The sequence below is a fragment of the Penicillium odoratum genome, assembly GCF_028828045.1.
Source record: "Penicillium odoratum strain IBT 22623 chromosome Unknown utg000008l_segment0_segment0, whole genome shotgun sequence".
NCBI classification, from domain to species: domain Eukaryota; kingdom Fungi; phylum Ascomycota; class Eurotiomycetes; order Eurotiales; family Aspergillaceae; genus Penicillium; species Penicillium odoratum.
The window spans coordinates 3,587,552-3,611,743 of record NW_026643150.1 but is presented as its reverse complement, the minus strand read 5'-3'; the positions used below and the strand labels follow the sequence as shown (position 1 = coordinate 3,611,743).

The following is a 24,192-nucleotide window of genomic DNA, read 5'->3' as shown; positions in this document are numbered from 1 at the left end:
GGACCCTTTCTAGCGGGCTAAAAACCTATTTTGTCCAGGGAATTATGGATCTATAGTTCGTGATGGGTCTCAGGGTCTTGGGACGGGACAATGAAGATCGGAGATGCCCATGTACATGGAAATCGGCATGTAACCATAGCTTTAGTCTGTAAGATTCTGTCCTTCGCTTAGCACAAGCAGCCAGGGGTTCGGGGCCTTTGAGCTGCTGATCTTGGTTTGGGTCTGTGCCAAAGCGCATTATTTCGTATAATCTTATCTTTCGAATATAGGGACATTCCATCGTAAGAAGATCGGCTCATGTACAAAGGCACAGGCATACGGACTCCGGTACTCTTAAATTTCAATTCGTTTGAATACCTTCCACCAGATCATGATCTAAATTCAAGGACTCCATAGTCGGGTGGCGGCATGATGGAATCTGGTCTAACCCAAAGCTAGTTACTTTATGCGGTGGACCCTGCATAAAATCCAGGTCCCAAAGGGAAGGATGTAATACCTATAGCGGAACATGAATTCTCTACGGAGTAGATATCGTTTTGTTCCACAGTGGGTCTGCGCTAGTGTAATGACGATCGACATCGCAGGTTCGCGTAAAGAAAAGTCGGGGTTCATTTATAGCCGATGCCCGGAAGACATTCTGGACAATTATTCGAAAATTCCATATGATATAACAGAATGAACATCAACTATCTGTCTCTATGTGTTCGGGTGGGCCTGATATATGAAGCCATCTCATCAAGGTTCCAAGGTGCGAGGGCCGATCACTGTCTCTTACCTACTACTTTTATCACAATTCGAGTCACAGCAAACATGTACTTAGCTTTCATGAGGAACAGCCGTCAAAGTTCAGTTGAACCGCATTCGGTACAACAGACTATTGGGAAGTACAAAACCTCAACGGGGACTTTTCCAAAAGTAATTTGGTCGAGTAAAAAATGGTTCCTGGGGGCTCAGGAAGTTTACACAGATAGATACAACCTGTTTTTTGCTATTCTACCTAGTTTGCCACTTTCCTTAGGTATTGAATTGCCTCTCGCTAATCATATCTGCGATTACCCTGGATTCGGATGGTATAGTGGGACTCACTGGTACTCGGTATGGGACAGGAAGAGCTTTAATTGTGGTTTATTTCTTCAATAGCAAAACAGGACGTATATGTCGTCACACGCATAGACGAGGTTCGGGTAAACGTGCATGTGGAGGACTTATCTGAATACGGTTTTCAGCTTCGTCATTCTTCGTTAGCTACTACGTATTCGTCTGGATTGAGCGAGTGAGAGTATATCACTTGAATCATCTCGGGTAGAATATCAAAGTATGACGGCATCTTGTAAATAGAAGGAAATCATGAAACTTGAATGGATGGTTGGAATGAAATGACAAGCAAAATGCGAGTCTTGTCCATATCCTGCTATCTGTGATTGGTGAACTTCTTAAGTTCTGTATGCTAGATAATAGGAAGTATTTTGGGGGATCTGAAGAAGACATTCAGGGATAATGAAACTGCATTATACAGTAAGAAAGAAACAGGTAGCCCAAAGGATGTATATGCAGTTTGAGCAAGAGCATCAACTGATCCTGAAAGAGACGAATGGTGAATTTCTAGAGTGAGGCAATGAGAAGTTATTTTGACATCATGAGCTATTTACAGTCATTTACTATAGAATAGTATCACTTCAAAATGAGGCGTGAATAATAATTATGTACGGAGTACTAAGGCCGTTGTGGGTGGGTGCCTAAGAACCATTAGTTGAGCAAAATTTGAGAGATCCAAAACAATTCTTCACGGCATTTTCTAAGCTCTACTGAAGTACCTATGGATCTACTATTGACTTACGTGGTTTCAGATAGAAAGGTGGGTCACAGCCTCCAATATAGCCGCCCTAGGGGTTATATGTCGTAACCCAAGCGCTTCATCAAACATTTAACTTTGACTTAACTCCAGATGATCACTCAAACAATTCAAATATGTTACAATCAGCGGGGAAGATTATTTCCAAAAAAAAAAAAAAACGTCTGTTCTTAGTCCAGTTTTTATAAAGTATAAGATTTACCAACTCTCGTTGTCATGTTTGGAAAGGAAGATTCGGATCATGTCAACCCGACTTGATCCGAAAGAAACCATCAAACTCTCACTAAATGGTACGGATCTTTGATAACTCTCGAGTAAAGGATGAGATCACAAGGAGAAGGAATTCCAGTCTCATAACATATCGAGTTGAAGATATTGATGACGCGATGGCGTTGTTCTAGACCACTCGAATACTCCAGATGGCAAATTCCCTTCTGGTACATTTACATGAAAGGTCAAGGGTTCTGGAAACCAGCAGCTATGGAGTTAAGACCTTTATCCATATAGAGCGATCCTTGCAGTTCGTCACATATCCCATGCAAGACACTCCTCCACATGTCACACAAGCTATGCCAGCCATGTAAGAATCTACATCAAAGCGATCTATCACACGCGTTCAGGCCGTTTATGCAGTAAGTAACCCGTTGAGTTTAGTGCGAGGCATAAAACTTGATATCCTCCCGTGCTGTAAATTTGCTACCTATGGATGTGACTTCAAGTAATAATTACATGACTCGCCGAAAGTACAGTTGAAACATATCAATATCGAACTATTCCAAGATTTTTATCAGTTTCTTCAATGAGTTGGGCATCACTCCGAATGCTCTCTGACTATATTTGCCGGTACAGAAAAGACGGCTTGGTTTCAAAACTGCTATCGTTGGCCGGGCCATGAGTCATAGTATATAGACTATTGAATCTCACCCGACTGTCCTTCCGAGGAAACTATCTAGCCTGGTCTATAGTCAATAGTACTGAATGGCGTATAGTCTAGGCCTCCAGGGTCCAAGGTGCGACTAGGCCATGTGCATCAGCGTGGTTTGAGAAACAAGCATTTCAACTTACTGGATTGAAACGAAGACAATCTGGATTCAAACATTTGATGAAATTTGTGACTCGCTGCTATGCAAAGTGGCTATGATTATTGTCAGTTATGGGTTGGATGAATGCCAACAGTATAAGGCACCGCCACAGTTCCGTATAGCCGGTGGCGAGTGACGTGGCGCAGTGGCAGTGCAGATCAACAAACTCCTATTTTAAGAAAACAAAACACCAAACACCGCCATATCCGAGATTTGCAGCAAAAGCAGGGAAATTTCATGAGCAACCGACTCCATAGCCGATGATATCCATCCGGCACAGAGTATCCCGTACAGAATGATCAAGTGGTCCATGGAGAGCATACGTTGGAAATATGTACCCCCCTTGCGATATTCAAGACCACATGACCGAAATCGTATGCCGCCAGGCTCCAGGGTTCTTAGATTGTCGAGCGCTGATTGAACGGGAGAAGCCTCATGGCTGCATGGAAGGAGGGTAGTTGCTGTAGAATGAGATCACAATCATGTGGTCCTCACACAAGAGTGCTGAAGAACCAACAAAACCGGTATTGTTACCGCTTTGGAAGCCAGGCGCCTCTAAAGTCAATGACCGGTCATGTATCAGCCCAATCGCAGATCGGAACAGGGATCTCAGCTGGTAGTGCAGCGGCCGGGCTCGGTCATGACCGACGAATCCGAGACCAGAAGCGGCCCAAGACCAACTTGCCCCACGTCTGCTCGACCCTCCATCAGCTGAGGTGGTCCACCATTCGACTCATCTCAAAAGACTCGAGAAAAATTCCATTGTTACCTCCTTTATTTTGGGTTGCAAATTTACTTTTCCCCTTTGGACTAATTCTAGTATTGATATATGAAACATGGGAAGTTGAGGGGGAACGTGGGAGAGATATGTGCGATCTGAGCTAGAGATCATTCTGGTTAGGGTTTGTGGAGTAATAATTAGCGGCATAGGGAAGCGCTCAAGGAGTTCAGTTCCATGGTTACTTCTTGATTTTGTCCACATAAACTTCCCCATCGCACAGTTATTTTTGGGAGATTCCATGAGAATGAATATCCTAGCCCTCAGCTGGGTGTATGTGAATTATCGTAGAATGCAAGCCGAAAGGCTATCCTCTTTGGATTCCTGGTCTTTTTTTTATGTATTTTTTTATGGGCTTCTGGACTCGGGAGATTTTCTCGTACAGTGTTTCGCAGTGCGGATCATCGGGGCTTAGCCTTTGCAGTTTGGGGCATCTTGCAGATGGCTCTGACCAAATGGACGTGCAACGCGTAGACCGTGAGACTGGGAAATCCTGTGCGATTCAGTATCAAAGTTTGGTAATTTTACTTCTCAACAGTTCTATAATCAAGTTGATTCGATTCGAACTTGAAATAACTGATTAGTTTCATGCAGCATATCTTTGCCACCTGCAACTCCGTTTGGATGCAGATCGGGGAGTCCGTGTGGTTCCATTACTTGTATCATATACCGACTCCATTAGGCTGCATACAGCAAAAAAGCCCTAGCCTTAATGCACTTCTATATAGAGAATTTAAATCTCCACTAGACTTCCGTTATGGATCCCGCCCCTCCGATTTTCTTCTTATGTGGTAATCGTCCATCCTTTTTTTTCTTTCTATAAACATTCACCCTTTACGTTCCCTTCAATATTTCTATTTCATTCCTTTTACTTTCAACCGCGCATTCGCCCGCACTTTAATAGTAACGCAACCTTTTATTTGCCAGGAAACTTGCAGATGCGATCGATCTAAAGCGAGTCCTCCACACGTTACCCCGTCATAGTCACGGATCCAGATTCAGATCCAGCTCAACAAACCTCGTGTTTACTGTGTGGGCGAATGTCGCCTTGATGATTTTGGTCTTTGATTATCTTTTACATTCTTTTATATTCCTTGTCAACGCCGGTCGTATCCTTCGCACAGAGTCATAATGCCAACAATCTTACTGCCATCATCAGCCGCCGCTTTTGCGCCGCGATCCTCCCCGAATGTGGTGTTGAATACCAAGGTGGCACCATGGTTGACGGCTACTTTGAAACGAGTCAATCGTGTCAAGCGTCCTTTGAATAATGTCACCCAACACACCCGGTGCCTGACGGAGACTTTGTCATCAAAGAATGCGATTTGGACCCTGTGTTCCATGATGTTCACCAAGGCCCCCGAGGCGGAGCTGCGGAAGGACGAGAATCCACTTGTGGAAGGTCTATTCAATTATCAGATGATCCACATTGAGGCCTACGTCGTTCACGTCGACATGGTCTCCCGGAACGAGGTCGCATTCAAACTAACCCCGGAGACGATTGAAGCCCTGGTGGATTATCATCAAGACGTCTACTCGGTGGATGCGGCCGCCAACACGTGGGACTGGTCCGGAAAGCAGAGCCAGCTGAAGAAGTTACAGGAGGAGTTTGTCCAAGCTGCTAACAGATTCGTGTACCGTACTGATGCCGAAGCCCTGGAGGGACTAGAGGAAGATGGTGCCGGAGACCTAATGTGTGGGCGAGGCGAAGACGCCAAGCAGGCCATCGCGAATCTATTCGTGCCCCTGCTACCACCTCCACCACGGGTGGTGGATGTGATGCGCGCCGTCCCTCTCCTGCCTAGTTCGACCGGCCCGGAAGCCTGGTGGCACCCCATCCCACCGTCCGCGCAACTCGAGTCGTGGAAAGTACTGCCGCCCAGTCCAACCCCGGCCAACACGGATGATTCTAATCCGAATCTTTGGGCCAGTCTCAGTTTCAGTGATGCGCAGCTGCCATCACCGACCCCGTCCTACTGCCAGCCGTACACCACCGCCCCGTACCCGTACGACATGGTATCGACTTCGGCCGCCTTCGCGCCCCTCCCGCTCCCGAGTACGCTCGTGCAACCTTGCAGTACCATGGCGAACATGACAGGCTTCGGCTGGGGAGACTTCGCTCCGCTGCCCTACGGCATGACTATCTAATAGGGCCTCCCATTACGCTTCGGCTCGATGGTGTACTTCCCTCTCTCCTTCCTATCGGTGACACCTGCGCGAGCCCCCGGGTCGCCACGCCTGATTTCCCCTGAACGTAGATCGTTCAAGTCAGACCTCCCTCGTGCGACCTCGGACTTATCCGACAATCCTTGTAGGATCCTACAGGATCGCATCCCAACTTCTGAATAATTGGCATTCTTGACGGCGTTCTTCGAACTGTGTGCATCTGTGATACTCCCCCTCGTTGCCATTGCATAACCAGAATAATCCTTTTGGCATCTGCGTTTTGTACCTGAATTTCTTGCGTTTCTGTTAATCAGCCAGCGTCAGCGTTTTTACTTTTGCAGCTTTCTTTTTTTGCATCGAGAAGCGGCGGGTCGGCTCTTGTGTGTTATTTTCTCTTTTCACCATGTCCCATATATATGTCATGAAGACCAGGAAGCCTCGCGGCAACGGGATATGAATTCGGATGTGGAATTGTCCACTTATGTCTTTTTATTGGCGCGGCTCGATGGTGATCAGCGGAGCTGCATCGTTGACTGGATTGACGTTTGTTATTCTGTTCGGTTCCCATCGAAGACACTCCTTTCTAGTACTGGATACTGGACCGGCAACCTGCTCTTGATTGGGACGGTTGGAGGACATGTCTACGCGTCAGGGTGTTTCCAGCATTTGACATGCTGGATCCGTTCACCCCTTCTTTTCTCGCTTGTCGTGGTCTATGGTGTTCTTGATCAAGCGAAGAGAAAACCGGACCCTGTCTTCGCCTTAGTTAGGCCCGAGTGTTTGCCTGTGGCGAACAACGGGCGCGAAAGGATGTGAATGGATTTAAACCTTCTAGGTCTGTGACCTGAAGTATTCTATATCCTGCCTTTGCGACAGCCTAGCAGGTCCGGTGTTCAATTTTCTTCGATCTCACCATCATATCACCATGGCTCGCACTCTATTGGGGGTAACCCCTATATCATCCAGGCTGGGCTTTTAGCATTACTGGATTAAGTCGGATGTCAGGAGTTCAGTCACTGGTGATCGAGCTTTTTCATTTTTTCCTGACACCGAGATTGGGATGCCGGTTTTCATTCCTTTGTCACGTCTGAGAGGCAAGACCTCCCACGCTGGCTGTCTCTTCTCTTGTCTTTCATGTCAATCTGTTACCTAAACCCCAATTTGTATGTATCTTTTAGAGTAAATTCTTTGAAAGGTGCATACTACCACAAAAGCGCGGTTCCTTTTGCGCTCTTTTAGTAAGATACTTGGATCTTGGTAAATTAGACTGTAGATTATTGAATCAAAATAAGAGACACATTTGATCTGATTTCAAGCGGAACAAATTCCGGTATTCTGTGTCGAGAACACGAAACTAATTAAAGTAGGTATCTTGTAAATTGTGCTCCACTTGATCCCCGCGTGTATGACGTCAGCAATACCGAACAGGCAACGGCTATCAAGGCCGTAACAGTTCTCACCCTCCGGATTGATTCCTGACACAGTGGCCAAATAATGTCACATCGTTGTTGAATTGGCACTTTTGTTGAAATTGAGAATCTTCGGTCGTGGCTTACATCTTGTCAGAACCTGCACATTCCCATCCCTCCGGTGCATTTGTCAGTTGCATTTGGTTGTCCATTTCCTTGCATTGATTGACGACCTCCGAGCACCAAAGCTCTGACTGAAGACAAATAAAACCCTCCTTGGAAAACAGTATGTATTCTTCTTATTTCACAGCTGGGCGACGTGTTCCAGATACCTACGTGTCTCCACGTCTAGCCCCAGCATCAGGCGATTAGCTCCTGGCTTGCAGATCTTTCGCACGCGCAACTGACACTTCGATGAAATATCCAGTTCCATAGCATCCTTATCCCTCATATCTATCAATCCGGACAACCCGAACCTCTTCCTCCATGGCCACCTTACACGATGCGCTCCAATGTCTCAAGCCGACGTCATGGGATGCCGTCCCCCAAGACCCCGATGAACTCCGCGACTATATCCGCGATATCTTCCGTCACGGTCGTTTGGTAGCGGAGTCACTTCCAGACCCTCCACCTTACGGGAACGAAGAAAACAATGATTCGGCACCATCATCCACTCCCCACGTCATTCCGTCATCGGCCCGAGTCGGAGAGACAGACCCGGACATCCTGCTTCTACAAAAGCAATGGGGCAAGCCAATCAAGATGGGTGGCCCGAAAGATAATCCTCTCGGTGTGCACGTATGGAAGCTCTCCGCCCATGACGGAGGGGGTTCGTGGTTCGGAAGACGAAGCGTGCACGAGGGTATGTCATTTACACGATGGCAGGAGAAGATGTCATCAGAGTACGATGAGACCTTGAAGGTGAACATGAAGAAGATTGAGAAGGGTCAAACACCCGACAAGAGCATCCGTGGTATTGGAGCGGAGCGAAAGGTCGAGGTAGTGGAGGTGAAGGATGAGGATGGCTCGGTGATTGCACATATTACCGTGTATCATGTTTCGGCACAGTTTCCGAAGCCTACAGCCCCGCGAGACTTTGTGACTATGATGATCACATCGGATGCTGGCTTGCGGATTGGTGGGACGAAGCAACCCGGGCGGAGTTGGATGATGATCTCTAAGCCTTGCGATCACCCTGATATACCGCATAGACATGGTTTTACTAGAGGCGAGTACGAGTCCGTTGAGCTTATACGTGAAATACCCAGGAAGGGTAGCTACAGCAGTAGCAGTAGCTCCTCCAGTGCGAAGAGTGTGACGAGTGCGAAGAAGAGTGACAATGAAACTACGGATAGCTCATCACAAGAGACCGATCCCGAATCAAACCCAGTTGAGTGGATCATGGTCACGAGGAGTGACCCAGGTGGCAGCATTCCACGGTGGATGGTGGATAAAGGCACCCCTAAAAGCGTGGGGGCAGATGCTGCCAAATTTGTCGATTGGGCTATTCAAAAAGACAAGCCCACAAAACGAGAGAAGGATCTACCAGGAGATAACGGTGTTGATAATCCCAAATCTCAAGGACCCAGGAACGAAGCCGACTACGATGATGACGGAAGCCAGTCTGACTCGGACTCAGACTCAGATCTCACAGACTCTGATGTTCATTCCCACCACGGACTAATCGCAAGTGTCACCGGCTTGGTCAACTCTGGGTTGGAAAGATATGCACCAGCAGTCTTTGACTACATCCCGCACCAACGCCAACCGTCCCGATCAGTCCCGGGCGCATTTGGTGATGACGAAACCGATGAAGCCGAAATCCGCAGCTCCAAGTCTTCCGGCACGAAAGCCGACGACGCCCTTTCAACTACGTCAAAGGAAATTGAACAATCCTCGATAACGTCAGGCCGCTCGAAAGCAGTGTCATCAGTAGTTGATGAGGTGGTGCATAGCAGCATCCCGCCGGTCGAATTAATGGAAATGACTAAGAACGGCAAACTCACTTCCCACGAGAAAGAACTTGCCAAGCTGGCTCTTCGCAAGCACGAAATCGAACTCAAACTCGACAAAATCCGCCTCGAGCTGGAGAATACCCACACGACTTCACAAAGCGGGCTCTTGACTCCCAAGGGCATCAACAATGACATAGATAGTGATACTAGCATGATGCTCAAACGTGCAACGGAGAACAGATCCGCAACGCCAAATAGCATTTCACAGCAAAGCCAGCGACAAAGCACTAGCAGTGAGGGCAAGGAACCGGTACAAACGCAGACTCCTACGCCTGAACCTCCGGCGTACTTAAACATGCACAAAGCGGCTGCGCACCTTCTAAATGAGGAAGCCAAGCTTCATAAGCAGCTGCGCAAGGTTGAGGCTAGTCAGCTGAAGGTTGCTTCGAAGATTGAAGCTCGGCAGCGGAAAGAAGCTGAGCGTTCGGAGAAAAAAGACGCCGAACGCTCGGAGAAGTCTAAGTCTCGGTCGGAGAAGCATAAGTCTCGATCTGAGGTTGAGAGTTTGCGGCTGGAAGTGAAGGACTTGAAAAAGGAGGTGAGCAGTTTACGTGCGGAGCGCCAGAAATGGGTTGATATTGTTGCTGCTTTGCAAGCCGAGAACACGAAATTGGTTGCGAAGAATGCGGTGGAAGACGGTACCTAATGGTCTGAGGTATACTTGGGACTTTTGATCATTTGTACATCACGTCAGATCTCTTCAGTTTCTGTTTATAGCGATGGAGTTTGATCAAAGCGGGCTCCAAAAATATTTGGGTACCAAGCATTCGGTTCATCATAAATTCTGCCAATTTAAGGCTGTAAACACAAATTTACTACACTCTGTAACATTCATTGTCTCATAAATTGAACTTTATTGTCTAATCCAGGATTTCGTCCTAATTCATGATCGAAAAGCATGCGCCACGGCAAAAGTCCATTGAGAAATTCCGCATATACAGATGGTCAGAGTTCCTAAAGAATCCGCGGATAGCCAGTAGGGGTGACATATCAGATGGGATACCTGGACCCTGATCACAGCTGTTATGGGCTTGAATGGCCCGCAATTCTCCAAAGTCGAGGCTTCCTTCACATAGTAACGGTATCCAAGCAGGCGAGGCCGAGTCTGCATTGATGGATCGTCATAATTAATGCGCAGGTCCCCAGTGAACAATTCATTTGCGAGGTATATTGAACAGTGGTATTGTGGTATTTGAATCGGGTATCATTTCAAGCCTCTAGGCGCATTCGCGAGCACTGAACATGTGCTTCCACAGTAGCTCTCAATCGAAGTGAGAACTGCAAGGCGGGTATCAGGTAACGGATATTTGGCATTGGGTATCGTAAAAAGTCATCTCAAACTTGTTACTCCTGCGTCTAGAATCCAGCAAAAAAGATCAGTAATCTGCTCCCATCTTCAAGGATAATCAAACGAGGCGCGTACCTCTGGAGGGTTTCCAGCGCCTCTGGCCATCTTTTCTAGCATAATAATTCGAGTCTTCTCTTTGGATTCACCCATTCCAACGGACATGTAAGAAAGAAGAGGGTTGTGACCGACGTAAGAGGCGCAGCTGTCACGGATGATGTTGGAGGTCCATTCGTACTTTGTGGTATCGGCGTGGCCAGTACCGATATAGCGGGCCTGGAGCGCCTCGAGGTTCTGGAGAGTGCGAAGTTTGTCGGCCATTTTGAATTGTGGAGGCTGTCTGGGGTTGTCGAGAGTGTAATGGGATTGTGAAGTTTGGAGGTTGAGATAAGTCATAAGGTCATGTGACCTTATATCGAAATCACGGTTTAGCCCACATCGTACGTTTTGAGCTCAAGGTGGTTCGGTCGGTTTGGTCGCATACTCTACGGGGTACATCTTGCCTTTCGCATATATGAGCATGTCTGAGTTAGCGCCGGAGGTGTCATTGCCGTCGCGGATAGCTTCTTTGGTACATGCTCATTTCGATGCATTGCCCACAAAGTGTAAACCAACTATTTTTCCCGATGGCTCTAAGGAGTGGATCCCGATGACCGGAATTGTAGCTGTCAAGGGTATGTGGTTTTTGGAAATCCAGAAGATGGTCTTGAAATAACAAGTCCTTCATCATAGGTCAAAATACATCTTCTGAAAGTCTTCATTGCATAACGGTCACGTAGGTTTACTTCCCGATCATATTTTTCATGATACTAACTGGTATATAGGAGTGGCGCAAAATGTTTATCAGCATCTCATATTCCAAGGTGTCGAGGTCTCGTTCTTCATGATTGCCATGCGGAGATTTTATCCATCCGTGCTTTCAACTACTGGCTCTTGACGGAATGTCATGGCTTAATGGCCGAGGAGCAGCTTGAGAATACCAAACCTTCTCCATCGCCATTCATTCGGAGAAGAGAATTACAATATGACTGCAACGATTCATCAACTGCGTCCATAGATTGGCCACCTTATGAGATTCAGCCCGATGTCAAACTATACATGTATTGCACCTGTGCTCCATGTGGCGATGGAAGCATGGAGCTATGCATGGCCGCTCAAGAAGATGCAACGCCATGGGAAGTGGTGCGGGAGACCCATCATACCTCAGGGGCACAGGAAGGACCTGCTACAATGGAGAACAGTCTCCTTGACGGCCGAGCTCATTTCTCCCTTCTGGGCGTTGTACGTCGCAAACCAGCACGCACAGACGCGGAGTCGACGCGCAGCAAATCCTGCTCGGACAAGCTCGCATTGAAGCAGGTTTCTTCATTAATATCCTGGCAGACTAGTCAGCTGGTTGCTCCAACACAGAATGCCTACCTGGCGGGACTTGTTCTTCCTGAAGACGAAATTAGTCAAATCGCGTGTGATAGGGCTTTTGGAGAGAATGGTCGAATGAAGGCTTTACGAGGACGCTCCTGGCCGTCTGGTACCCCAGGTCGAATCGGGTACCAATTCCATCCGTTCCAGATTCTGTCTGTGCCTGCCGAGGAAGTTCAGGCACTTTGGACGTTTGCGAAACCAAAATCGATTATTGCGGAATCGACAGACACTGTGGTCACTCCAAAAAAGAGTAAGCCGGGCAATGTCAGCGCGGTGTGGACCTTAGCTCCATCACATTCGCATACTTGCGCAGCGCTATCGGATACCGGCAGCAAGCAATTGCCCTCGCTCTTTAAATCCAGGACTGGCTTATATGAAAGCATTATTGGAGGGGTGAAGCAGGGTAACAAGCCATCCTCGCCTATTCCACGGGGTGCTTCAGCACTGTCTCGGGCGAAACTTTGGGCTCTCGCTTCAGACGCCATCAAACGAGGAGAACAGCAGATGAGTACGACCGCTGAGGCCCTTCCAGAAACATCCTTGCAAGAAAATTCAAATACCCACACGTATAAAAACATGAAGGAAGCTCGAAATAAGGTATCATGCCCCCTTCATATTCGTGAGGAAGCCATACGAGACGCTAGAGAGTCTCTGAAAGGATGGATACGAAACTTGGGAGATGAGAGCTGGGGACTAGATGTTTTGGTAGATCCTAAGAAGCGAAAACGCTGATGGTCACGGACCCTGGATATATAACGAGAATTATATTTCTAAAATTAATTGGCTTGGGTCAAAGACAGTCGTTTTGACTGTCTTTGTTCCAGCCCATGAGACATCACATTAAAAGGTTTTGTACAGAAGATGATTTTTTCAGAGACAATACACCAAGTCTATCAAGCCTGCCCATAATTAGTTTTGAGATAAGAAGAAACTCAAGAGATGACCCTTTAGTAAATGCCCGGAATGATTCGGCTGCGGACAAGCGAAGTATAACGCTTCCAGTCGGCACCATACTTCCTCTCGCACTTCTCCTCATCACGCATCTCACGATGAATCAACAGGACCGCAAAGTAGAGCATGTAGAAGTAAGTGAAGATCATTCCCCAGCCGCGAATCTCGGGGGTCTGCACAGCCTGCTTTTCCAGGTGACCACTTGCTGGGTTGATGGTCTCAATGATGGCATAGCCCGCAATACCAGTGGGCAGGCAGTAGGCCCACGACATGACCCAGTCACCCAGATAGTTGATATGCCGGGCAAGACCCCACCAACCGGAAGTCATCAGCTTCGATCCACTGGCGGTCTCGATGAATTTAATGTGCTTCACGCGGGGGTCATTAGGGTCAGTGCGGAATCGGTTCTTCTGGTTGTTGGCACCACGGAAGATTGAGTACCCTACGGCAGTAACACCCACGACAATCGCCATGCCAGACCAACCCAACTGGAGAGGGAAAACGGCAAGGTAGCGGCTCTGGATGCTATAAACGTGTGGGACCCAGACCACATCGCCAAAGGAGAGCATGAAGCCGAACCCATCCATAATCACATCCATAGTAGTCATGATGGCTGGCTCCATGTACAGGGAATCCAAGATGTAGAATGCCTGGAAGATGGTGACCAAGATGATCGAGTCGGTGACGTAGCCATAGGTGCGGTACTGGTGAGCTACGTTGGACAGGTTCAGGATAGTCCATCCAAGCAGACCTGGGCGCATCTCCATGAACACCTTGATGTCGATGGTGCGTGATTCCTCGCTGATAAATGGAATGGGCAAACGGATTCGGGGGTTAAGTTCGCGACCAATAAAGAAGTCATAAAGCACATTTCCTGTGTGGCCACCTGGAGCCAGTTCGCGCGAGTCGGGGTTGGCGCTACCGGGCTCGGGAACCGAAAAACTCTTCAGGTAGACAAAAAGAGCAACGACTGAGGAGATCAGAAGATTGGCGGTAATGACCTTCACGTAGTTGTCCCACAGGAAAGTCCACACCACGAAATCAGGTCCGTGCATATAGGTACCTGAGGCCAAACCTCCAAGGATAATGAGGGCAGAGGGGAATGCTGTTTCCGATAACTATTGTTAGCCTTCTATGTAATCATCAGGGGCAGCTCTGATCTTGCCATACCATTGAATTTGTACTTGTGTCTTCCTCCGCATGCCAATGGAACACCCTCCGCAATTTGACCAGGCAGGGAAATCTGCAAGAACAGGCTGAACGCGTAGTAACTCAGGGTCCACAGTGTCACCTCAGTATCGTAAAGGCCCGCAATGCCTTCCTTGGGCCACCCCACTTCACGTTTCAATTGATCGATAGACAGGGTTGATGGACGAAGCAATGAGGGTGCAGGACACCCAGACACGTCATTGCAGACGAAGGTGAAGACATAGACCAGTATCGGGAGACCAAAGACGATTCCGAAGGCACCTAGACTATATGAAATATGTCAATTTGAGCTCTCGCGATTATCAAGGAGTACCTACGGTCCACCAAATTCATAGCCACGCTTCTCAGGGACAGGCTGGCCTTGCGGCTTTGAGGACTTAGGAGCTTTTTTGGGAGCCATGTAAACTTTAATAGATCAAGAATGAATTGATCTACTGACAATGTTGTGGGAACAACGAATAAATAGGCGCGGATTAACAATGCGGTCCAAGTTTCCCGTACGATGTCGGATCCCGTGCTCCGGTTTCTCCGCAACCGCCAAGCAGTTGAAACCTGTGCTACGTAAGCGTGTTTCCTTTCTCCAAAACACCTACGCCTTTCATCCTTTCTACCCACAGAGCTGGACTCATCATCCTTTGAATAGACACTCCTTTTATCTGCAGGTCTTAGACTTGCCCTCCTATCAATCATGAAATTGACTAACTCCGCTCACTATTCTCTTCTCTTCTTATCATCCATTCTCGGACTTTCCTGCGCCGCAGGCTCCTCTCACTTGAACGATGAATCCACATGTGTGGCGCACTCGCCAACAAGTGGCCTCTATTACGATCTCAATTCAATCTCAGTATCCCCACCGCAAATGAAGAACGGCAAGAAAATATCGCAGGAGGATCGGGATGAAAGTTGGCTTGCCAAGGGGCATGACTACCCCGCAAACTTCACGCTGAATATATGCGCGCCAGTGATCGAGAACTTCACAGATGTGGTGGGCGTGCCATCTTCGCGATGGCAGAATATTAGCGCGTTCTACGAACAGCATGGAAAGATATATTCCTTAGGGTATGTTGATCCCTTGTCTGGTTCAAAAGTGTATCGCATACTGACTGTAATGTGTTCTTGATAGTGAACAAGCCTCTGATCCCTTTTTCCGTGGTCGCAAACTTGTTCTCAATTATACGAACGGCTCCCCATGTCCCGATGAGCTCAATGGCGCTTCTTTAAATGCGTCCCTCCGAACTAAGTCCACCCTGATGTCCTTCCTCTGTGACCGCGACGCTCCAGCAAACCAGGCAACTGCATCATTTGTCGGTACCATGGACTCTTGCGCCTACTACTTCGAGATTCGCAGTTCCGCTGCATGTGGTGGAATTGCCGTGGATCCCAACTCCGGCGGAATGGGGCCGGCTGGCGTATTCGGTGTCATGTAAGCTTCACTCCGAACTCTCCAATTGTCGAGCTTGAACAACCTAACATTTGAGTTTCTAGCATGCTCATCGCCGTTGCCGCCTATTTCATTGGTGGTTGTGCTTATCAAAGGACCGTCATGCACCAGCGTGGCTGGCGCCAATGCCCCAACTTCAGCTTGTGGGCTGGAATGCTTGACTTCATTAAGGTATGTCTCTTAGCTTTGGTTCCCTGTCGGTCTCGGAGGGTCAGATATAGCAATGTGGCCTCGCACCAGCACAAAAACTCCAGCCTGGCTGGATTGCCTGTTTCGCGTTTGGATTAAACATGTCCAGCTGGTCTGGAGCTCGATCGGATCAAGAAGAGTGCCTATATTTGATTGTTGAATTTCCTTCATCGGAGAGCCGGTCTCTTCGATGAATTCCTATCTATCGTCCTTCGCACGTCTCGTTTTTGCTGATCGGCTTCTCTCCTTTCTGCGTTGACCGCAGCATGTACTCTTCACGAGGTTGAAGCCAACGATATACATCACATGTTCCGACATTTTTTATATTCAAGTCTTCTGCCCGAGGGATGAACGTTGCATGCATCATAGATAGTCGCCGCTCCAGGTAGTTGATTCATTGAGCACCACTATTGCTTCATATCTATGACCAGAGACTCGATTTTTATGCTATTTCAGCAGACTATCATGCTAATAATGTCTCCTGAAACAGGACATGTTCATCATCTCCTTCTCATCAATTGGCAACTGCCTTCGTTTGAGACGTTCGCCGTCGAATGGTGGCTATGCACGTGCTAGCTCTGACGACCGTGGCGGTTTCATTGGTGCTATTGGTGGTCGGGGACGTGGCTCGGGTGGCCGTGGTGATGTGGACGCAGAGAATCGTCTGATAGATCAACTGGATGAGGAGTGGGACGACTAGATTTACCATCTTAGATAAATCCCTGCCCTCAATGTTATTTTGCTGGAAGAACCTTTGCACTCATGTTCAATAACCTTAGAAATTGAATTTTCTGAACATAATAAATGTTTGATGCCCATTCTCCACAAGCCGTATGTCCCTAGCGTCCTCATTCCAAATGTTTCTAGCACCCCAAGAGCTTGCTAAGGTTCCCATTGTCTCGCGTGCAAATTTTTGTGGCGCTTGAGTGGCTTCCAAGAATAAGTACACATACATATACCAGCCAAATCTTGAAATGATTTTGAAGTTGTTGATTGAGAATCATGCACATACTCAGGTGGTCATTCATCTATATGTATCTGTCGATATATATATCACGTACCTCAATAATTACACCACATACAATATGATTATTTTCTGATAATTGATTAATTCTTTAAACCATAGAGAATAATCCTGCAAAGGTTATGTCTAGGATAGTAGCCAAGAACACTTAAGGTAAATTTTCATCTTAACCTATGAATGAACAGAAATGAATTGGCTAACGCAATGAAATATGGTTATCGACTTTGGAAGAATGAATCTTAATTTATATAGCATTAAATCTACGTCTCTTACATGAACCAGCATCATTGGTCTAGTGGTAGAATTCGTCGTTGCCATCGACGAGGCCCGTGTTCGATTCACGGATGATGCACTCTTCTTTTTTGTCTTTTTGTTATTGGCTCCACCGGATTACGTTTGGTGGGGGTTTCGTTGGCTTCTCTTCCTTGCCCAGGTTGGGTTGTTTTATCAGATAACCCGTGACAACTTTTTTTTATCGGTTGATATAACAGTTACCTAGTTAGGGAATTGAAAGCTCACGAGTAGAATTCAGTAGAGCCTAGACCACTACAGGATGAATGTAGGTACATGCATAGGTCAAGAATATGTACACCCGGAGATTTAAAGAACAAGCCGGGTAAAATAACGGAAAAACACCAGTCATTGACCCAGACCCAAATACAAATCCTTCCATTATAAACGATATTAAACACCACGTCTCGGTCGTTGAAAGGCCGAAGCCATACACATCTGGTTCAGTTACCCGTGCCGCGGGGCTTGTCCCATATCTGGCCCGCCTAGGCCGAGATCATAGGCACTCAGCGGCAGATCGCCCGCTCCTCCTCCAAAGTGAGGAACACCGGGGACATTTGCAGATCCACTTCCGGCACCGGGGATAGGGATCGGGGCAGATCCCGGTGGAGGCTGTGGGTTCCTAGCAGGCGGAGGACTTGGGTGGGCGCTGCCTAACGGGTCGAGATTGAATGGTAGGAACCATGCGCTGGGTTGATAGAATTCACCGGTTCCGGAGGGCGCGCCTGGGTCGAGTTGCCCGGTGAAGAGGGACTGTTCGGTGGGCTGTGGATCAACCCCGTTAACAGGGGCTGGAGGCATGAAGTTTGTGGGATCGAATTCGGAAAATGAGCCGTAGACGAATTGTCGGTCAAGTTGGTGCAACTGATCCTGCGGAATGTTGAAGTCAAATTGACTGAATGACATGGACCGATTTGGTGGGTACATGGATGGCTGAGGGAATTGGTTTGCTGGAATATTTCCAATGGTTACGTCCATTTGTGATGGGGAAGTTTGATCCACGCTTGAATGGTCGGACAGTTTGCTATTCTTGCGAGAACGTCCTTTTCTAGGAAGTGCGGGTTGTGGCGTTGGTGATAGGCTGGCGAAGAAATCTTCGACGCTTTGAAGGTCCGGCTTCTGGCCCATAACAGCATCTTCACCCGTCTCTTTATGCCGAGTATCCGGATCCTCCCAGTGTAGCCTTGAGACACCATGAGGGTATTTGGAAAACCAATCGCCATATTGGAACATCGGCGCTAATGAATTGCCATTTTGTGTGGCTACAGATCCCTTGATGGCTACATCGGCGAACTGTCGATACCGGTCTTTGGCACTTTCCACCATATAGTGAAACATTCCCCAATACTTCTTCATCTTGTTAAGATATCGATAAGTATGTCGAAGATTCTCCTTGGAACGAGCCTCGAGTTGCACGTTCTTCGAAAATATTCCCCAGATATGAACAGTACTAGCTGTGTACGCACAGTAGCCAGCGAAAGGAACCGTGAGCGGATAGGCCGAAGCCCGATCAAAAAGTACAGAAATGTGATGAGCGGCCTCGACTGCCGCCCGGCCCGCATTGCTAAGGAATGGTTTCGGCATGTCTTTGGGTGGTCGGCCTCCCGGGGATAGAGGAATTGCGAACTGGTTGAGGAACAACATGTTCTGGTGTATAATGATGTGGAGGAACAAGAATTGGTTTGCTATCTTCTCAGCAGCATGGATCTGAAGATTCTCATAGGTGAAAGTGAGAGACCCGGGAAGTGAAGCAGAAAACTCCTCAATTTGCCGTTTCAGTAGCATGTAACCGGATTCCGGATGCCAAAGGGGATGCGTATCTTTTCTCTTTCCGCCGAGATTTAAGTAGTCAACAAGACGACCCCAGATGACGATGGCACGAATAATGTACGCCGACACTCCCATGTTATCTTTGGCGTTGGACAATTGACCGGAGTCTTCAGGCGTGGGATTCAGAATATCCCCATCCAGGTCTTCCGTAGGACCTGGTATCTCCATCTGAAAGTGGGTTTCCTTGATGGGTAGTTGAATATGTAGGAATTTCTCATTTCCAATCGGTGGTCGCTGACTCCCCGAGGAGTTGTATCGATCCATCAAATAACATGCCCACATGGTTCGTCGTCGGATCTCCCTGTCCGTGAAGCTTAATTGCGAATTGCCGTTGCCTTGTCCTAGTAACGGATCGCTTTCGAGCTCTTGGTGAAGTTGCAGAGCATATGCCATTCGCAATGCCTGCCCTCCAAATGACCAACTTCGTCCACCATGACATGTACCAAACTCGTGAAGCCCCAGGAGCAGGAATACGGTTAGGATCGTGATGTTGGGTTCGTCGTGTCGGCTGAGAGCAATAGCCGCAGCCGGATTGGCCCAGTTCTCGCCGCGTAGGAAGGGGGGTTCTGAATTGAGCTGTGGATGCGTTGAAAATCGAGCCGAGACCGCACAGACCGCAAGAATCAAGACTGGGGGAACAGTGCCAGCTTTGAGCCTTCGCATGAAGCTTGGCTTGTGTAGGAGTAGATATGATTGTCCATAGACACAGTCAAAGAAAACCTCGGCTAGGTGCTCCTGTATCTCCAACGAAGGCAAGAATTCCGCCCCCTCGGTCAAAAGTCCGGACCCATCCGAGGACTTGGGCTCGCGGTTCATCGGGAGGGTCTCATGTGGCGGACGACGTTCTTCCCGAGTCCATCCATCCATTTCCGTAGCAAAGGCCTCGTCTGCGCTCCGTTTCTTATCTTGCTTCGAAAGCTGCCCCTGCGCCCTGGGTTTGACCACAGATCTGCCGATCGAGGCCATGTCTCTGGCCTCATCCTTGGGAATCGTCTTGATGACGCGATCTTCCATCCTCTTTAATCGCTTATCTAACATGGCCATATAATCCGTGCGCGGGGCAGCTTTTCTTGTGGTAACTTTATAAACGCAGGGGATCCTGGAGCGCGTGCAGTGCTTGCACGCGGGCTTCTCGCCCGAGCATCGTATCTTCTTGCGGCGACATGCGATACAGGCCAGCGGTAATCGCTTCCGCTCTTTTCCTGCCTTAGTTTTCATTTCGGTCCACATGGGGGGTCTGCCGTCTTTTGCTGAATTTGTGGCACCGCCTGTATCGTCTCGGGTAGTGGCATCCAAGTGGCTGTCTAGCGCACCATCGGGACCAGTCGCGGGGTCAGCTGTCTGTGTGCTGCCTGGGTCGCGGGAGCTTGCATGGCTTTGGGTATCAAAATCGTCGAGAAACGCTGCAGGGTCCTCCTGGCCTAGGCCTAAAGCAAAGCCAGCGCCAGGGGTTTTCAATGGCGAATCCGCGGAGTCGGGATGGATCATGACGGGTGCGGGTACCCCAGGACCCAGACCCGAAGCATCATTCGGCGTAAAGAGAAGAGAGGGGAGAAATAGAAGGCGACCCTAGCCAGAGGCGCTGGGAAGGCCAAAAGAAATAAAAAGGATAAGATCCGTTTGGATAGAAAGTGGGTGTCGGGGGTAGAAGAAGAGAAGAAAGGAATATGGGGAAAGGTTCAGCGGCGACTGGCGGCTTGGCACTGAGTTTCCCACTGGGCAGCGCTTCAATCAATATCACGAGCTCAGACGCCGATTTTTCCCTCGACTTTCTTTTTCTTGCCTGGAATAAAACCACCAATGAACATGCCTCAATTGTCAGCCACAAAAGGATTTTTGAAATTCACAGAACCTGCGACAGAGAGAAGCAAGGAAAAAAGAGAACTTCAGGACCCACAGACTTAGGTTACATGCTACGCCCGGACTTGGTAATCGTCCCAGTATAAGTTGACTATTGAGCTTAGCTTGAGATCTACATCAATAATCAGGGTCTTTTTATATACCAAAATTATATACCAGACTTGAATGGTACTTGAACGCGTATACTTCCAAAGGTTGTTTATTGCGGTGGTCCACCTCGGCCCGAACAGATTTTGGGTCAAATGCATAAACATAAGTATACAGCTAAAACTAAAATTCATTACAGTTGATACAATATCATATAATGATATAGGCCATTCAAATATAAATATACTCGTTCGTCATCTGCTGTTAGAGCCCCGCGCTTGTTTCATTGACATCCACTCCCATTCCTATGAGGCTTTAGGACGTCCCACGCGACCACGAGGGCTCGCTTGTTCCAACGCGTTGAGGATTTCTCCCCCAAGAGAGTAGATATTATAGGAAGGGAAGACAATCCATAGGCCACTAATGGAATCATCGTTAGTCAAATTCTCGCACAAATATGACCCGGTACTCACTTCGGAATCATCCACATCGCAATCAAAGTTAGAGCATCATTGTGGCCAACATTATCAAAGCCGGAGAAAAATTCATTCAGCCCTATATGAATTAGACTGATTCGGCGCATTGAGATATATCGTATTGTCCAAGAACCAGGGCAAGGGCAAGCTTACAGTAAAGAACGGTTTTGCTGAGAGTCATAACCGATGCAGTATACGCGACCATGAGCGCGATCGCGCCAGTTTGCCCAGCTACCACTTTGTCACCAGTCAGCAACCAGACTAGGCCTTTCTTCAGCTTCGGCGCGCCGTGGTTACTCGTGACAGTGGCACCGTGGCGGTACACAATCCATAGATAGTACAGATAACCCAGGGTCTCGATAATGTTCATGACTGTTTGCGCGGCGGTGAAACCATTGCGCGCATTGAATGCGGGCCAGCCATAAATATAGTCGATCTGGCCGTATAGCGCGTACGGTGTCCAGACGGGGGAGTGCAAGCGACCTCCAGGCATACTATGTGGTCGCAACAGTACATAGCCGGCATCCCATATGACGAGAGGTACAGAGAAGACAAGCCAGACGGTCAGGGCGACCGATGGTGTATGGACCCATTTGCGCGCATTGCCGGTAGTAGTGGGCGCAGGTGAGGACTTGGCCAGTTCTTTTGCGGCTTGCGTGGGTGAGGGAAATTCCTTGGGGTGATGTCGCGTGGACACCATGGTGATATGTGACGGAACTTGCGATAATGGGACGAAATGGCAAGTGTGTATACAGTCGCGCGATCGCGAGCAATGAGTGTTGATAAAAGTCCGTGCGATTTGAGGGCGTTCGTAGGAAAATAGGGTACTTAGTTTGTTTTAGCGCTAGGAGAAATACGAAATACTGGGGAATTCCACAGTTCGCCGCGACTGACGTCCAGTGACGTCGTTGTTTCCCGAGATGTTCGTTTGCGGGCAAAGGGTGCAGCACAGCACGTTTTAGGTCAGGATTTGACTTCCGAACTATTGGGACTTGAGCTTTTCTTCAAAATGATGTTCTGCTAGCATACTTTAGTACTATCCCTGATCTTTACCCCACGATAGGGCTCGTGCATTCCGGGGTTGACCCAATCGGTTGAATTTACCCCTTTCTAGAATTTGATTGAGATCCCTGCTCATTTAGACCCAGAGATCAGACTTCAAGTTCTTGGCAACTTGTGGAATAATTCGGACAGAAAGACTAGGATTAAGACAAGGATCTGATTGGATCAGCTTTACTTTAGTGGCCTGAAGTCTCGGGCGTCAAAATCCTAAAGCAGCTTAGTCGATTTTTAACTCTTTGAGATCACAAGATTGTTCTACATTTCACATCCTGCAATCATCTCAATAATGGACACAGATAACCAAAAGGTCGGTTACCATTCCTTCTGATCTACTGAGTTGAGTCTTACTTCGGTCAAGAACTTGGATCGGTTAGCCCGTGTGCGTGAAAATCAGCGCAACAGCCGTGCGAGAAAGCAAGAGTATATTCGAGACCTCGAACAACGACTGGCAGGCTACAAAGAACAGACGCAGAAAAAAGATATAGAGCATCGATTGGCTATCCAAAAAGTGGAATCGGAGAATCGAAACCTCAGAACCCTGCTAGGCTCATTAGGAGTGTCTGCGGACCTGATCCAGCAGTATGTCAGTTTGGCCGGACAAGGAACTGTGATGCATCACAAAGTCGCAATACCTCCAACCCCGTGCCCAAAGAAAGAATTAGCTTCTATGCCAAGTTGCAGTGAGGTCGACGCACGAGCATCTTCACCCCCCAGTACTTCGGAGATACTGCCATCAAAGGATCAATCCTTATCACAGCCGGAGCAATCAACCCCGTCTCTATGCTGCCCAGCCGGGCAAACAGCTTTAGATCGATGGTCATCTGAAGAAGACGTACTGAACACAACACTTTGCGCCATCGCAGAGGATCTCATCGTTCAGTACAACACACGAGGTACCGATATAGAAGAGCTTCGGCAGAGGCTCTGGTCTGGTTTTACAAAAGGACGACCGGGCGATGGTTGCCGCGTTCAAAACAACATCCTATTTCAAGTACTAGATGAGATCAGCAATGGTATCTGACCCTGATCAATTGTGAAGTTATCGCGACTCACAAACTTGACTACTGCTATCATGCTACTGTTCGTATTTTCTATCGAATGGTATAGTATATAAACCTCTACTAGAGGTCAATAGTTGCGACTGGGGCCTGATCACTGTCAACATCTGACTTCGAAGGTTTGCGATCGCCACGGTAATTAAGGAAATAAATCAAATCAAGCACAGACAACCTGTCATGTTCACTCCAGTTCCCACCTTATTCTAAGTAATCTTTACTTCATGGTTCCAAAATTTTAGTCGGCATCAACAAGAACAGCCCGGGTGGTCTAGTGGTATGATTCGCGCTTAGGGCAGCAACTCTAAGCACTCCTGCGCGAGGTCCCGTGTTCGATCCACGGCTCGGGCCTGTTATCTTTTTGTCGTTTTTTTTTTTGGTTGTCTTTTGCGGGTAGCTGTGTGCAGCAAGTGGGGTGAGTGAAAGTGGAGCTTCAGTGTCCATCTAGAAATGTGGCTGAGCTATTACTTCAATAATTTGCCGTGAGATGCTGAATTAGCCAAACATATTTTTTGTTGGAGGGATCTAGGTATCTAAGCAGCGTTGAAGGGGTTGGTTGAAGTAGTGAAGGATGCGGGAAGACTGACACGACATCTGAATATGTTATCCACTCCGGGCTCTAGAATTAAGCAGTGATACTCAAAATTT

At 48.0% G+C, this 24,192-nt stretch overlaps 9 protein-coding genes across 9 annotated transcripts; 5 read left to right on the top strand and 4 right to left on the bottom strand.

Moving 5' to 3' along the window:
• Nucleotides 1-4,843: 4,843 nt before the first annotated feature.
• N7520_011579 (uncharacterized protein) lies at nt 4,844-5,860 on the top strand (the record flags this gene model as incomplete). The annotated part of the gene is made up of 1 exon (XM_057145512.1): nt 4,844-5,860. The coding sequence occupies one exon, from the start codon at nt 4,844-4,846 to the stop codon at nt 5,858-5,860; it is 1,017 nt and encodes a 338-aa protein (XP_056991266.1).
• Nucleotides 5,861-7,773: 1,913 nt separating this feature from the next.
• N7520_011578 (uncharacterized protein) lies at nt 7,774-9,948 on the top strand (the record flags this gene model as incomplete). The annotated part of the gene is made up of 1 exon (XM_057145511.1): nt 7,774-9,948. One exon carries the CDS (start codon nt 7,774-7,776, stop codon nt 9,946-9,948), a length of 2,175 nt encoding a protein of 724 aa, XP_056991265.1.
• Nucleotides 9,949-10,646: 698 nt separating this feature from the next.
• Nucleotides 10,647-10,968, bottom strand: N7520_011577 (splicing factor 3B subunit 5 family protein; the record flags this gene model as incomplete). Its single annotated transcript, XM_057145510.1, has 2 exons — nt 10,647-10,658; nt 10,726-10,968. 2 exons carry the CDS (start codon nt 10,966-10,968, stop codon nt 10,647-10,649), a joined length of 255 nt encoding a protein of 84 aa, XP_056991264.1.
• A 199-nt stretch (nt 10,969-11,167) lies between these two features.
• Nucleotides 11,168-12,801, top strand: N7520_011576 (tRNA-specific adenosine deaminase; the record flags this gene model as incomplete). The annotated part of the gene is made up of 2 exons (XM_057145509.1): nt 11,168-11,328; nt 11,472-12,801. 2 exons carry the CDS (start codon nt 11,168-11,170, stop codon nt 12,799-12,801), a joined length of 1,491 nt encoding a protein of 496 aa, XP_056991263.1.
• A 215-nt stretch (nt 12,802-13,016) lies between these two features.
• erg24B (uncharacterized protein) lies at nt 13,017-14,629 on the bottom strand (the record flags this gene model as incomplete). The annotated part of the gene is made up of 3 exons (XM_057145508.1): nt 13,017-14,125; nt 14,191-14,495; nt 14,547-14,629. 3 exons carry the CDS (start codon nt 14,627-14,629, stop codon nt 13,017-13,019), a joined length of 1,497 nt encoding a protein of 498 aa, XP_056991262.1.
• A 288-nt stretch (nt 14,630-14,917) lies between these two features.
• N7520_011574 (uncharacterized protein) lies at nt 14,918-16,559 on the top strand (the record flags this gene model as incomplete). The annotated part of the gene is made up of 4 exons (XM_057145507.1): nt 14,918-15,288; nt 15,353-15,652; nt 15,715-15,841; nt 16,350-16,559. 4 exons carry the CDS (start codon nt 14,918-14,920, stop codon nt 16,557-16,559), a joined length of 1,008 nt encoding a protein of 335 aa, XP_056991261.1.
• Nucleotides 16,560-17,621: 1,062 nt separating this feature from the next.
• Nucleotides 17,622-20,492, bottom strand: N7520_011573 (putative C6 transcription factor; the record flags this gene model as incomplete). Its single annotated transcript, XM_057145506.1, has 1 exon — nt 17,622-20,492. One exon carries the CDS (start codon nt 20,490-20,492, stop codon nt 17,622-17,624), a length of 2,871 nt encoding a protein of 956 aa, XP_056991260.1.
• Nucleotides 20,493-21,256: 764 nt separating this feature from the next.
• Nucleotides 21,257-22,127, bottom strand: N7520_011572 (uncharacterized protein; the record flags this gene model as incomplete). The annotated part of the gene is made up of 3 exons (XM_057145505.1): nt 21,257-21,371; nt 21,425-21,506; nt 21,581-22,127. The coding sequence occupies 3 exons, from the start codon at nt 22,125-22,127 to the stop codon at nt 21,257-21,259; spliced, it is 744 nt and encodes a 247-aa protein (XP_056991259.1).
• A 648-nt stretch (nt 22,128-22,775) lies between these two features.
• N7520_011571 (bZIP transcription factor) lies at nt 22,776-23,510 on the top strand (the record flags this gene model as incomplete). Its single annotated transcript, XM_057145504.1, has 2 exons — nt 22,776-22,796; nt 22,848-23,510. The coding sequence occupies 2 exons, from the start codon at nt 22,776-22,778 to the stop codon at nt 23,508-23,510; spliced, it is 684 nt and encodes a 227-aa protein (XP_056991258.1).
• Nucleotides 23,511-24,192: the final 682 nt, after the last annotated feature.